The sequence below is a fragment of the Anomaloglossus baeobatrachus genome, chromosome 2 (assembly GCF_048569485.1).
Source record: "Anomaloglossus baeobatrachus isolate aAnoBae1 chromosome 2, aAnoBae1.hap1, whole genome shotgun sequence".
NCBI lineage: Eukaryota > Metazoa > Chordata > Amphibia > Anura > Aromobatidae > Anomaloglossus > Anomaloglossus baeobatrachus.
The window spans coordinates 427619636-427635390 of record NC_134354.1 but is presented as its reverse complement, the minus strand read 5'-3'; the positions used below and the strand labels follow the sequence as shown (position 1 = coordinate 427635390).

General features: G+C 45.4%; 2 protein-coding genes across 2 annotated transcripts in view; one reads left to right on the top strand and one right to left on the bottom strand.

Annotated features, from left to right (window-relative positions):
• RPS6KB1 (ribosomal protein S6 kinase B1) overlaps positions 1–5900 on the bottom strand; it is a 176001-nt gene extending 170101 nt beyond the window's left edge. The window contains exons 1-2 of the mRNA XM_075336232.1: positions 5672–5900; positions 1837–1883 (exon numbers count right to left, since the gene is read on the bottom strand). Of these exons, the coding sequence (XP_075192347.1) occupies positions 1837–1883; positions 5672–5803 (179 nt within the window). The 5' untranslated portion in view covers positions 5804–5900. The remainder of the gene's footprint in view (positions 1–1836; positions 1884–5671) is intronic.
• A 101-nt stretch (positions 5901–6001) lies between these two features.
• The window catches only part of TUBD1 (tubulin delta 1), a 67724-nt gene continuing 57970 nt past the window's right edge, over positions 6002–15755 (top strand). The window contains exons 1-2 of the mRNA XM_075334162.1: positions 6002–6066; positions 6178–6347. The gene's annotated coding sequence lies outside the window, so the exon portion shown is untranslated. The remainder of the gene's footprint in view (positions 6067–6177; positions 6348–15755) is intronic.

The window sequence follows — 15755 nt, the reverse complement described above, 5'->3', positions numbered from 1 at the left end:
CATCACGAAACAAAATAAGAACATTTATTGTTTGCAAATATCATTAGAGTGTGCCTAATATGTGACAATTCGTATATCATAAATTGTTGCTAAAGGGACTGCGTGGTAAGGCTGATCCTTGAAATGGAAAATATAGGCATAGAAATCTGGCACAAGCAACAGTAGCTACCAATTGCCGAAAACCGCTTCTTATGGTGTATTATTGCAGCAAGAACTGTCAAGCCATTATCCGCCGGTTTAAACATGCTGGAAATCACCAAATTAATAAGCAAAATGCTCGTTCTCTGGGTGATGCGATCATTAATGAAGGCAAAACATCAGTCGCAGCAGCATATCGCTTCATTTACATAGGGGCTAGGGCCAATTTTATACTATATAGGGACAGAACAGTCATATTCTCCTAATTAGTTGTGAATCAGTGTTGAATGGCATGCATTGTGTATATGGTGCACTGATGGGCCAAAGTAGGCACTGTAAATGCAGCAATACCTGGAGTGATATAAACCTCTTCTTAATGGACTGGCTTCAGTTGACACTGGCGATCTTTATTACATATTTGTATGATTTTAATGGTTGCTAGTGTTAATATTTTTATTGTGTTAAATAAAATGGAAAATAAAACCTAAAAAACAATAAATTGTGTAATGGTTAGTATAGAATAAAAGTGTAAACTGAGTAAAGTAAAATAAACCTGAGAGCAAAGTAATTATACAGGGAACAAACACTGAAAATATTTGCACATGGAAACCTTCACACAATACAGCAACAGTGCACGACAATGCCAGTCTTAAAGGGAACCTGCCATCAGATTTGGCGACTATAAACTGCGGCCACCAGCAGTGGGCTCTTATATACTATATACAGCGTTCTAGAATACTGCATATAAGAGCTCAGGCCGCTCTGTATAACGTAAAAATCACTTATATTACTCACCTAGGGGGCGGTCCGGTCTCATGGGTGTTGCTGCTCTCCGGTTCAGCGCCTCCTCTCTGCAGCGATCTCCGTCCTCCTCTTTCTGAGGCTGTATGCATGACACATCCCACGTCATCCACACAGGCCGGCATTGTAGCCTTGCGCAGGCACACTTTGATCTGCCCTACTCAGGGAAGATCAAAGTACTGTAATGTGCAGGCACGAGGAAAGGTCAAAGACCGCCTGTGCATGCGCACTACAAAACTTTGGTCTGCCCTGAGCAGGGCAGATCAACTTGCGCCTGCGCAGGAGCACAATGCCGGCCTGTGTGGATGACGTAGGGCGCATCATGCACACGGGCCTCAGAAGGAGGACGGTGATAGCAGTAGAGAGGAGGTGCTGGACCGAAAAGCAGTGACACTCATCGGACCGGACCGCCCCCTAGGTGAGTATAATAAAAATGATTTTCACGTTATACAGCCCGACCTGGACTCTTTTATACAGTATTATGGAACGCTGTATATAAGGGCTTACTGGTTGTGGCCGCACCTCATAGGGGCCAAATCTAGTGACAGGTTACCTTTAATGAAGGGATGCAGAGAGGTAAGATGCGTCCACCATTTAAGGAATTTGGCAAATCTCAGTGGCATGCTCCACGCCAGAAATGCTTCATCCATCAGGGACTGCCGTAGCCTTCCTTGAGTAAGTCATGACATTAAAGTGACGTAACATCTGATGATTTCAAACATTTCTGCTACTTTTCAAAGTGTTTTTTGGCATTAACACCTTGATGAATCGGTCCCGCTATTCTGGCATTTGTGTTTCACATGATTTCTTTTAAATATTATTGTTGTGTGTGTAGTGTACAAGAACCTTTTACACTGCAGTACGTTTAGATGAAACTGATCAGATATTACAACTTACAGCTCATAGGACATGCCACCATGGTCCATGAATTCATTAATATTGCTCTGTAACGAGAAAACAGAATGTAATCACAATATGACCTGTGCAAGGTTTTAGCATTTTTGTGTGGTGGAGTGAGTCCCTGTTATGGGTGTCATCATGTAATAGCCTGGCTTTCCTTCCTTGAATCAGGCCTAGAGCATGCAATGGCCAGCCTTGGAAGGTCCATATGAGAAATAAGATTGTTTGCAAACATTGCTGTAAGAGCTTGGCACCCAATGACAATTTTATTGTCCTTCATACAAAAACGGAGGTTGGTTGCCGCCTCTACTATGGCGGGCTCAGATGACATTCTGTGTATTGTTTCTTCCTGACATGTTGGATTTACGACTGCCATTGCATTTGTTCGTTTTTGGTGAGATAAGCCTTTACCAGAGGAGTCTGGCAGTGGTTCACAGAATTGAGCGCTCCTGTGTATGGAGGAGCTTTGGGAGGTAGCTGTCAGACGAATGATTAGCTGATAACTATCGATTGTGTATGGGGCTTACACAGCACACAGGGTGGCAAGGTGGAACACAGAAGTGGACACAAAGCTAAATTCCAACATACCGATACATCTTGGCTATTCGCTCAAGTCACGTTTATATACTTTTCTATTGTGGCAAATTTGCGATAGCCATAAAAGCTCAACTAGATTCTTAACAGATATGGGCAACTTTGACGGCATTAGATTTATACTTAATCTTGCAATTGTGTTTAAATAAAAATGAACTGTTTGGCTTCACTGAACATTGCGACCTGCAGAATGTGCTAACACTGAATCCTTCAGTGAGCTGGTCCTGATGCGGGGTCAGTAGCTCTTATTTGTAAGGTGCATATTCATATTTCAGTAAAGATTAAAGGGAACCTGTCAGGTGCAATATGGACCCAGAATCGCGAGCAGTCCTGGGTGTATATTGCTAATTCCAGCTTAACCGTCCCTGTATACACTAGCCTAGATAAAGAGATCTTTACAAAAAGTATTTCTAAAGATCTTTTACCGTATGCTAATGAGCGCAGGGACTAGTCCCCTGGGCATTAGTTACCCGGCCAGTCGCCCCCATTAGCATGTTAGTATGCCCCTGTGGGCGTGCTAATATGCTAATGAATGTGCAGCGTCAAAGGATGATCTCACTCACCTCTCTGCTGCCATCGTGTCCGACGGGGGATTTTGGCTCAGTGCGCATGACCCCAGAGGTTCGGTTATGTGCACTACTTCAGTTTGAAGCCAGGACGCGTACACCCGACTTCATAGTGCGCATGACCCAAACTCCGGGGTCATGTGCACTGAGCCAAAATCCCCCATCGGATGTGATGTCAGCAGAGAGGGGAGTGATATCATCCTGTGACGCTGCACATTCATTAGCATGTTAGCATGCCCACAGGGACGCACTAACATGCTAATGGGGGCGACTGGCTGGGGAACTAACGCCCAGGGACTAGTACCCTCGCTCATTAGCATATGGTAAAAGATCTTAAGACATACTTGTTCTAAAGATCTCTATCTATGCTACTAGATGCAGGGACAGTTAGGCAGGGATTAGCAGTATGCACCCAGAACTGCTTGTGGTGCTGGGTGCATATGGCACCTGACAAGTTCACTTTAATAGGCCTTAACAAACCTTTAAAAGACCCCATGGCATTTTCCCTCCTCCACCCACAGTGCAGACAGGCAGGTAACACTCGCCTTGCATTCACCACACAAACGTCCATCAGATTGATCACAGAACTCGCTCACACTGCCCAAAACCCAGTGGCAGGTGCTTTATACCACTTGGCATTGTGCTTGGTGATATAAGGGTTGGATGTAGCTGCTCAATCATGGAACCTTATGCCAAGAAGATCTTGACGCAGTTTTGGTGCCGATGTTCAAGTGATTGTCCAGTACTTTATATTGAGAAGTCATCAATATGAGACTGTGTGGGTTCACAGCCGGCATCCCGATGATCAACTGTGTCTGGTGCCATCCGGATGTACACAGTTGGGGAACTGAACGACACAGCTCCATCAACTGTATAGTGGCCGCAGTTGGGTATTGCACATCCGCCCCTATTCTCTGGTGGCTGCAATACCATGCTGTGACCACTATACAACTGACAGCTGTGCACTCTGCAAATCCAGACACCGCCAGAGGTGATAAGTGGAGGTTTACAGTTATTAAGTCAGTGTTGGCTACTTTTATACACCATGCGCTATGCTCTCGATGATTCCACTATAGAACTTTACCACTTCCACTTTTCAATAAAGAAACTCACAGATGGCCCTGGACTATCTTGGATGGAAGAAATTTCATGAACTGACCTGTTACAATGGTGGCGTCTTATTGCACTTTAGAACGAGACGTCTGTGTCATAATTCTTTTGTCCATGGTGTACGATCAGTTTAGTTTGATGTATTATTACATTCACTGATTGATCTATCAGCATAGCTCACACCACATTCACACAAAATCCATTCTGGGCAAAGGAACAGTACCCAGCGTATACCATCAGATCCACTGATGAAGGCTTCTCTACAAGAACGACATACGCAGGTGCTGATATATTACTGCACACCTTAGGAGCCACTTACACAATTTTGCTTTGATGGCCAAAGATGTCCAGAAAAACAATGAAAAGGTAATCACCAGATTTCCATTGGATTTAAAATGATAATAGGCTTCGGTTGGACTAGTCAATTCTCTGTTTTGATCAGTCATGATGCATGCGATTTAATCATGGCAGATCACTTGGTATACCTCCAATAACCAATACCATCAAACCATTTACAGGTCCTGTTTCAGGACAGTAGCAAGCGCCAATTGACTATATACTAGCCTGTTTAGTATGCAGCCTGATATGCCTAGAGATATAGATGTATATATATATCTATTATATACACACACCCTATGAACAAGCGCTTTACTTGTCTGTTCGGTAAATGGCAGCAGACGGTCTTTAGGGTATGTGCCCACGTTGCGTTCTGTCCCTGCAGAAATTTCTGCAGTGATTTGAACAGCACACGTGCGCTTCAAATCGCTGCAGAAGCAGTGCGTACTGAAAAGCCGATTTCATGCGCTCTGGATGCAGCCTCTCCCATAGACAGAGCGGGGGCTGCATCCAAAGCTCATGAAAGAAGTGACATGTTGCTTTTTAGAACGCAGCGCTTCAGCAGTAGCCGAAACGCAGCGTTCCAATACGCCACGTGGGCATGGATTAGGCACCATCTTCATTGATTGTGCAGGGGACGCAGCGTAACTGCATGAAAATACGCTACGTGGGCACATAGCCTTACTCTGTCACCCAGTCTGACACTGGAGAAATGCAAATGTACAGTTGTCAAGGCAACTGTACAACATCCGGCAAGTGTCATACATAGGACCCCAATTCATGAGCAGTCGCTACAAACCAAGGTCAACGCTCAGGTCACAGGGACCCTGCGAAACGTCAGGACCCCACTGCTATCATGCTGAATGATGGGCCGCTAATGAAAGTCACTAAGTTGGCAAGATCATGCAAAACTTAAGTGCTGCCATCACTAGACAGTAATACTAGGTTTCCTTAGGGGAATATTGTGGGGTTCCAACCCCCGGCCATCAAGTTTTCCAGATTGAAAAACTCCATTATTAAGAACTCCCCATCTCTTGTGGCCATGCACACACAGTGTAGCGGATTGTGGAGGTGCGGGGATTGCAGCAGCATCAGCAGATAGTCCCTGGAGCCTGGGGAAGCCACCCATCTCCCAGCAGCCTCCGCGCCGGCGGCTCCCGGCCGTCAGTCCACCCGGCCAGCATTCTAGAGCAGTGCGGCCTCCAGCAGAGCCCAGCTCCACTCACCCCGTCCTCCAATTCCTCATCCGAAATGGCGTCTTCGGGCTGGTCCAGGTCTATATCAAACACGCCCGCCATGGCTTCGGACGTTCTCTGCTTCCCCGCAGCGCGGTTCGGTACCCCGTTCCCCCGCCTCATGGGCTCCAGCACACGGCCGCCATCACCGGACGTGGAAGCGCAGCGGCGCCCCCGAACGCCTCTACTTCCCAGGTCCCCTGCGTGCGCGCTCCCGACAACATAGGGTGCGAACATACTGCAAAGAAAACAACGTGCACATGCGCAGAAGCTGGCCACTCGTGTAGTGTAGGCTATCAGTGCGCTTGCGCGGCCTTGTACCGGAAGCCTGATGTTGGGAATCGCTCTAGTAGTTACTGCGGCTGTTACAATGTCTCCTCTATGGGGTGAGCCAAGGCTGAATGAGAAGGCAAATAACCATTGTATAAACCTACATACTGCCGGGTGGTGCACTACTGGTGGTACTGCTGATATTTACACATGACTTGTCATTCCAGGCTTCACCAAAATGGCTCCTTGTCTGCAGACATTGTTGTGCACGGGGCAGACTGCAGAGACAACAAACCGTTTAACGTCTCGTTAGTCAATTATTGGGGTGTATGTGACCTGTCAGAGACTCCTGGGTGCTGATGGCGGCCTGAAGCCTGTGAGGTGACAGCACTGACAGGTAGGTCAGCTCTTGCCTTTTATTGTCATGTGTTCTCACAATTGTCATACATTGTGTCCTAGCACTCATCCAGTACAAGAAGCTGCTTACAATCCAGAGAAACAATTAAAGGGGTTGTCCACTACACTGCAACCATTCCTTAAAAGGGTTGTCCACTACTCCACAAACATTGCTTAAAGGGGCTGTCCACTACACTGCAACCATTCCTTAAAAGGGTTGTCCACTACACTGCAACCAGTCCTTAAAAGGCTTGTTCACTACTCCACAAACATTGCTTAAAGGGGCTGTCCACTACACTACAACCAGTCCTTAAAAAGGTTGTCCACTACACTGCAACCAGTCCTTAAAGGGGTTGTCCACTACGCTGCAACCATTCCTTAAAAGGGTTGTCCACTACTCCACAAACATTGCTTAAAGAGGTTGTCCACTACTCCACAAACATTGCTTAAAGAGGTTTGCCACTACGCTGCAACCATTCATTAAAGGGGTTGTCTACTATGATGCAACCATTCCTTAAAGAGGTTGTCCACTACGCTGCAACCAGTCCATAAAGGGGTTGTCCACAACCATTGCTTAAAGAGGTTGTACTAAGTTTGTAAGTTATCCCCCCTGTATATATCATTGGGGTTCCCCCTACTGAGCCTTTATACAGCCCCATGTGAATGGAACTTAACTTTTTTCAGGGGTTGTTCTTTTGGTCCCAAGTTTGTAATATTCACTAGGGGCAACAGGGAAAAATGAATCCTATAGTTTATGTAATTCTTCTCAAACATGGTGATACCCCATATGTTGCCAGAAGCTAATGGTTACGCACGTGCCAGGGTTTGGAAAGTTTAGAGCACAATTTTCTTTTTGGAGCTGAAGTTTGGCTGGAATAGATCATGGACGCCATGTTGCAGTTACAGAGCCGTGCAGGGTCTACTGTTTGGGCACATCGCTGACTGAGAAAATCTGAGTGCTGTTTGGCTTTTGGAGCACAGATTTATTTTTTTAATAGACTGGGCAACATTTGCGGAGCCCCGATTGTGCCTGAACAGCAGGAAACCCACAAATGTAACCCCAGTGTAGAAATGACACCTTTTGATGAATTAATCTATGGCTGCAGTGACTATTTTGGCTCCATGGGTTTACCAGCCTAATAATGCCTATACATTGTGCCCAGTTTGTGCTTGGGGAGACACTCACCCCATATATTGTTAAAGGGAACCTGTCACCTACTCACGTGGTGCTGTGTGATACATTCCAGTCCAATGTGCGTCGCTGGTCTCGGCTCCGGCGCTTCCTCTATCCTTACGATCGCCATCCTCCTTCTTGCTTTGTGTGGATAACACATCCCACGTCATCCACACAGTGTCCTCTGTTGCAATCCTGCACACGTGCACTTTTCTCTGCCATGTGAGGGCAGAGCAAAGTAGTGCACTTGCGCAGGGTTTCTTTGACCTTTTCCCGTGCCTGTACATTATAGTACTTTGCTCTGTCCTCCGCATGGCAGAGAGAAGTGCACAGGAGCACAACAGAGGACACTGTATGGATAACGTAAGATGCATCATCCACACAAGGAAAGAAGGACGGCGATCACAAGGATAGAGGGAGCATCGGGTCAAGATCAGTGACGCCCATTAGATTGGATCGGTCTGCTCTGCAGGTCAGTATGTGACAGGTTTCCTTTGGGCTATGTTCACACACTCCATCTTTAACTGCATTTTTGGTGCGTTTTTGAGGTCACAAAGATGCACCCAAATACATGCATTTCCTTCACCTGAGCAAAGTCTATGAGATTTCTATTTTCCTGTCCGCACAGTGCATCTTTTTTTGGCTGCGTTTTTGAAGACGCAACATAGATGCGGCATGTCATTTCATTTTTTGTTTTGTCCCTGCGTTTTGGAGGACTGGCAGATCAATCCACCGGTGACTCGGGGTCAGCGGTCGATGGATCCCTGGTATTTGGCCAGATTACAGTCCCCATATAAATTCTATGGGGACCAGAATCCGGCGCAAAGGGGTATCAGCAAGCATTTCCTACTCACTGATCACTGGTGTGGCTGTCACACTGCACCCTTGGCCTCTCATTCTTCTTCCCAGGCCACTCATTAGGCTCATACATATTCACTGCTTCCCCCTCCCACCGGTGTCTCTGATTGGCTGTAGTCAGACGAGCCCCCTCGCTTAGTGACAGCGTGTTTCAGGCTTCCAAATACAAATAATACATAAATTAAAAAAATTGGCGTAGGATCCCGCCATATTATGATACCCAGCACAGATAAAGCACGACAGCTGGGGGCTGGTATTCTCAGGCTAAGAATACCCAAGGTTATTGTGCGCCCTCCACAGCTTAAAAATATCAGCCTCCAGCCACATGGAATTGCCGCATCCATTGGATGCAACAGTCCCGGCATTTTACCCGGCTCTTCCCGATTGCCCTGGTGCTGTGACAATGGGGGAATAAGGAGTTATTGGCTGCCCACAGCTGTTACTAAGCCCTAGTTTAGTAATGGGAGGCTTCTATGAGACCCCCACATTGCTAATCTCTAAGTGAAAGTAAATAAACACAAACACCCAAAAAAGCATTCATTTGGAAAAAATAGGCAAAAAATGCACCTTCTTTCACCACTTTATTAACCCTCAAAACACCCCTGCAGGTCCGACGTAATCTACACGAGGCCCTATGACACTTCCAGCACTTCTACATCTGAGGCTCACAGCGAGTGCCATAGAGAATGACTGCCTGCTGTGAGGTTCAGGCACAGACTGAAGTGAAGTGTGATCAGCGGTGACGTCACTCAGGTTAAGGCCCCGTCACACTAAGCAACATCGCTAGCAACATCGCTGGTAACGAACAACTTTTGTGACGTTGCTAGCGATGTTGCTGTGTGTGACATCCAGCAACAACCTGGCCCCTGCTGTGAGGTCGTTGGTTGTTGCTGAATGTCCTGGGCCATTTTTTAGTTGTTGCTGTCCTGCTGTGAAGCACACATCGCTGTGTGTGACAGCGAGACAGCAACAACTAATGTGCAGTGAGCAGGAGCCGGCTTCTGCTGAGGCTGGTAACTAATGTAAACATCGGGTAACCAAGAAGCCCTGTCCTTGGTTACCCGATATTTACCTTTGATACCAGCCTCCTCCGCTCTCACTGCCTGTGCTGCCGGCTCCTGCTCTGTGCACAGATAGCTGCAGCACACATCAGGTAATTAACCCGATGTGTGCTGTAACTAGGAGAGCAAGGAGCCAGCACTAAGCAGTGTGCGCTGCTCCCTGCTCTGTGCACATTTAGCTGCAGCACACATCGGGTTAATTAACCTGATGTGTGCTGTAACTAGGAGACTGGGGGCTGGTCACTGGTTGCTGGTGAGCTCACCAGCAACTCGTGTAGCCACGCTCCAGCGATCCCTGCCAGGTCAGGTTGCTGGTGGGATCGCTGGAGCGTCGCAGTGTGACAGCTCACCAGCAACCTCCTAGCAACTTACCAGCGATCCCTATCGTTGTTGGGATCGCTGGTAAGTTGCTTAGTGTGACTGGACCTTTAGCCACGGCAACAGCTGGAGTCCTCCACTTATGACCGCAAATCACTTGAGTGGCGTCACTGCTGATCGCACTGATCACTTCAGTCGCTGCTTGGAGCTCACAGCGGGTAGTCATGGGCTATGGTGCTCACTGTGAGCTTCAGATGTAGCAGTGCTGGAAGCATCGTGGGACCTCGTGTGGATTACGTCGGACCTGTAGAGGTGTTTTTGGGGTTAGTAAAGTGGTTTTACTTGTTGTCTTTTATTTGTTTGTGTTTATTTACTTTCAAGATTAGTGATGAAGGAGATCTCATAGACACCTTCCATTACTAATCTTGGGCTTAATGGCAGCTTTGGGCTCCCATTAACGTATTATTACCCCCGCACCAGGGCAACGGGAAGAGCCGGGTGCAGCACCAGAAATGGCGCATCTAATGGATGCGCCACTTCTGTGGCGGCTGCAGACTGCTATTGTGAGGCTGGAAAGGGCCAAATAACCATGGCCCATCCCACCCTAATAATATCAGTCCCCAGTTGTCAGCTGTACCTTGGCTGGTTTTAGAAAAATTGGGGGACCCAATGTAATTTTTTTTTTAAATAAATCAAATAATAATAATAAAAAAGATGTGTGGGATCCCCTTTATTTTTCATAACCAGCCAAACTACAGCACACAGCTGAGGGTTGATGCTGCTGATGTTCCTGTGCTGGATATGAAAAATGTGGAGGAACCCACGTCATTTTTTTTTACCAAAAAATAATTGAAAAAAAAACTGCTGGGAAAGCTAGCTATCGCTCTATCGAGCTATTCTGGTATTTCTTTCTATCTATTCTTTCTTATTATCTATTCTTTATGTTCTTTCTTTTATTCTATATGTTCTATCTATTCTTTCTATTTTTTTCTATCTATTCTAGATATCTATCAATTATCCTATCGTATTTTGTTTTTCCTTTAAAAAACGCATTAACAAAAACACGGCAAAACGTCATGCAGATTTTGGGCCACAAGCTGCGTTTTCTTGACCACAGAAAAAAATGCACTCAGAAAAAAGATGTAGCATGCGGCCATACGCTTAATTGGCCTCTCCTCACTAAAGTATTGCAACACATGCGGCCGCTTACTGAGGTTTAGGCACAGAGGGCTCAGAGAGGAGGAGGTCATTTCGATTAAGGAGCACAGATTTGACTAGATTACTGTATATTTGGGGGGAGGGGGGTGAGACAGGTCACTTTTTCACACCATTGGTCCTACCAGTAATGTAGAGACCCCCTGTACTTTCATTCACCTCCAGGGAAGTTTTATGTAAAATAAAATGTTGTTCCTTTATTTTGATATCTAAACCTGCATTGCGTCTGCTAGGAAGGTGCATCCTATAGTCCGAAAAATATGGTACTTGTCGGCTAAACTGGTGTTCAGCTGACAATCTTTTGTGTGTGTGGCCGGCTTAAAGGGAATCTGTTAGTATATTCCACTGCCCCAAACGTCTCCTGGAAATGTGGGTTTTTGCAACACAAAGCAATCTATACCTTTACTTATGAAGTCCATTGCTCTTTACCCAGTTTTATTCCATATGGAAATTAGGCTGCCATGTTTTCAGCGGCTGAGCTTGGTAGAGTCTAGATTCGGGAAGGTAGGGGCTTGTGAAGTGCGCCAATTCTGCCCAGAGAGAGGCAGTAATATAGTGAAGGAGCCAGTATAATGCGATTGCCGTGACGTGGCTACTGGGCAGGTATGAAAATGGCCATTTTGATATGAAATACATCTCAATTTTTTATTACATCTTTCTTGGTAATTGAAAGCTTTGGCATTTCAGTGTGTGGCTGTTCCTTTTTTTGCTATTATATAACATCAGATATGCACCTGTTTACATTGTATGTTTGGCAGTGCTGTCAGTCTTTTTTTTTTTTATTATTTTATTTACCAGCGCACCAATCCCCAGGATTTTCCTATATAACCTAAAGCCAGTGCTATACTGGCACTATCAGGCTGATTCTATACATACCTTTAGTTGTGAGATTGGATGTATAGTGTTTTTAAATACAGACAAGTAAAGTTACAGAAATGTACTGCTTTTTGATTGGCAGCAGCTACTGAATAGCTAATATATGGATCAGGTTTTGCTATCTATTCCCGCCTGTCTGCTGCCTGACCTCTGTAGATACTAGACTGTATGGGCTGTATTTCTAACACGCCCCTATCACATGACAGAAATGACTCATAGCTGGAAGGATCCCATACAGTCTAGCATTTACAGAGGCCAGGCACAGACAGGGGCGGGAATAGATAGCAAAACCTGACCCACATATTAGCTATTCAGCAGCTGCTGCCAATCAAAAAGCTGTAACTACTGGTAATTGGTGTGCTAAGCCTCATTGTTTTTTTCAGCAATGGAGCAGTGGGTTGCTTAACTTCTTAATGTCCAGGCAATTTTTATTTTCATTTTTTACTTTTGTTTTTTTTACGACATTCATTGTGTAGAAAAAAATTACTTAAAAGCATAATTATCCAGGTCGTATGCTTACAGCAATACCAAATTTCAGACTTTTTAAATTTATTTTTTAAATGGTGAAAAAAAAATGTCCAAAGTTTGCTTAAAAAGAAAAGGATAGGTTTCCGAGACCTATAGCTTTTTTTATTTTGTTGTCAATAGAACAACTATGTGAGGGTTTATTTTTTTGGTTGGCAAGCTGACTGTTTTATTGATGCCATACTACGTTTACTTAGGTTGAAAAAAGACCTAGACCCATCCAGTTTAACATTCCTCCAACAGTTCTACATTTTGTCACTAAATCATTTATAACCAACAACGATGTGTGTACTGAGGAAATCATCCAGCCCTTTTTTAAAGGCTGTTCTAGTATCTGCCATTACTACCTCTTGTGGTAGGGCATTCCACAGTCTGACTGCTCTAACTGTAAAGAACCCTTTCCTATTTAGCTGCCGGAATCGCTTTTCTTCCACTCGCAGTGAGTGCCCCCTGGTCCTTAGTATTGTCTTTAGAAGAAATAAGTCATGTGCCAGTCCTTTATATTGACCACACATGTATTTATACATATAAATGAGATCTCCTCTGAGGTGGTAGGTAAAACATTTTGAACACTTCCTATTGCTTCTTACAACTAGTTCTGAAAGGGAACCTGTCACCAGATTTGTCCCCTACAAGCTGCGGCCACCACCAGTAAGTCCTTATATACAGCATTCTAGAATACTGTATATAAGAGCCCAAGCCGAGCTATATAACATAAAAACAACTTTTCTTATACTCACGGGCGGGTCCGATGGGTGTCGCTGCTCTTGGTCTGATACCTCATCTCGTCCTTCCATCGCCGTCCTCCTTCCCAACTGTTTGTGGATGACACGTCCTACGTCATCAACACAGAGGTCTCCAATGCCTCCTGCATATGCGCCCTTCTCTCTGCCCTGCTGAGGATAGAGCACAGTACTATAATGCGCAGGGGCGAGAAAAGGTCAAAGAGGTATCCCCTACATCCGCAGGAATTGAGAAAGCAGCACCTCTCACTTCCTCCAGATGTAAAAGATTTGCCCTGTGATTCTAGTGTCGAACATCTCGTCTTCCTTGATGCAGGGGCCCATAGGGGAGGGAGTAGTAAAAGCAGAATACACAGGTTAACATGATACAGATAACTACGTGGAATGTTAAAGGGCTGAGATCACCTAACAAACGAGCAATGATATTGAGACATCTGAAAAGACTAAAGACAGACATTGCCTTATTACAGGAAACCCACTTGGGGGGGGAGGACTTTTTCCGCATGAAGAAACATTGGGTGGGCACCGTTTACGGGGCAGCGGCACAAGGTAGAAAAGCGGGCACTATGATTCTAATAAATAAACAATTCATTCATGAGGTAGTGGCACATGAGGCAGACGACCATGGAAGGTGGCAGCACTTAACAATCGTTAGTCCAGCGGGTAAACTCAGTATTTATAATGTCTATGGCCCAAATTCACAACAAATCACATTTCATGATGACATAAAGGCCACCATATTAGCAGATGGGGAGGCTAACATTATAGTGGGAGGCGATTTTAACACTGTCCCAGACTCAGCTGAAGATAGGAGGAGGGGCGAGGAAGGGACAGCTAATGTGGGCAGGAGTTTAGACAATAGGGATGTAACATTAGAAGACGTAGGACTGAAAGACATCTGGAGACTAACTCACCCACATGACAGAGAGTATACACACTTCTCTCACCCTCATGATAGCTGGTCACGTATTGATCAGTTCTGGATCTCGCAAGACTTACTGAGTGGAACGCAAGATTGTGTGATAGAGAATATGGTGATCTCTGATCATAGTCCGGTGAGATTGGGCATTAGAGAGAAATTCAGGAGAGGTACAGATATCATATGGAGATTCCCATCGTTCCTTCTCAGGCAAGATAATTTCCATAAGGTGCTACAGGAGTGGTGGGGAGAATTCGCAGAGGACAATAAGGAACATAGAGAGTCCCCAGTGATATTTTGGGAAACGGCAAAAGCGGTCCTAAGGGGCCGTCTGGTGGGGTACGCAGCCATGATCAAACGGAAAACCAATGAGAATTATAATTTCCATAGTGAAGCAGTACGGGTAGCATATACAAATTATGTGACAAATAGATCTCCCATGACAAAAGGCAGATGGTTGGAGGCAAAAGAGGGATTTGACGAATGGGCCAAAAAAAAGGAACAACTATTCTGGTCGCACAAGGAGGTTGACTTACATAGGTTTGGCAACAAGGCGGGAAGGATGTTGGCCAATCTGGCAAGGGGCAGCAGAAAGATGACAGTGATCTCTAAACTGAAAACAAAGGGGGGAGAGGTGACTACGGATCCTAAGGACATTAATAAACTGTTGGGAGATTACTATAGAAAACTATATGGGTCAGGGAATAACGACATGACTGATGAGGCAGAGTGGCTAAGACAAGCCCAAATGCCTAGCTTGACGGAGGAAGATTTGAGTGCCTTAAACGCAGATATCACAGTAGAGGAGGTGACGAGAACAATTGGGGAGCTTAACACCAACAAGGCACCGGGACCTGACGGTTTCAATAGTGAATTCTATAAGGCTCTGAAGGATCTGATCTCGCCGGATCTAACCTCAGTCTTTAATGCTTTCCTGGGAGGGGCGGAAATACCCAAAAATTCCAACATAGCATATATTAAATTACTCCCCAAGGGAACCAAGGACCTGGATGATCCCTCTAGTTATAGACCTATATCGCTCATAAATCAGGATTTAAAAATTATGTCCAAGATCATGGCTAATAGACTGGCCGAGATCTTACCTAGGATCATTACGAATCACCAGGTGGGGTTTATCAAGGGGAGAAATGCCGTTACCAATATCCGAAAGACAATTCTAGTGGTAGACGCGGTTAGACTGGGTCTCACTGAGGGAGGGGCTAGACCTGCCCTAGTTACACTTGACGCAGAAAAAGCGTTTGATAATGTAAATTGGGGGTGGTTAGACAGGGTAATGGAGGCCATAGGGATTGTAGGCAAGATGAGACTTTACATTAGAAACCTTTATGCCAACTCGGGAGCTAGGGTACACACTCCGGGCTTTCTATCAGACGTGTTCCCTTTGATGAAGGGAACAAGACAGGGCTGCCCATTATCTCCTCTTTTATTCAACCTGGCAATCGAGCCGTTGTCAAGAATACTACAGGGACAAAATAGCTTTAAAGGAATCAAGATAAGGGGTTCAGAAGTAAAGACAGCGCTTTTTGCTGATGACATCATACTTTATATGGGGGACCCCGGTGCGGATTTGCCACAGACTCTTGCCTTGATTGAAAAATTTGGCTCATTCTCCGGTTTCAAACTGAACAAAAAAAAATGCGAGATCATGTTCCTAAAGGGGCATCATGGGACAATGGGGGGACAAATAAGGGATGGCTGT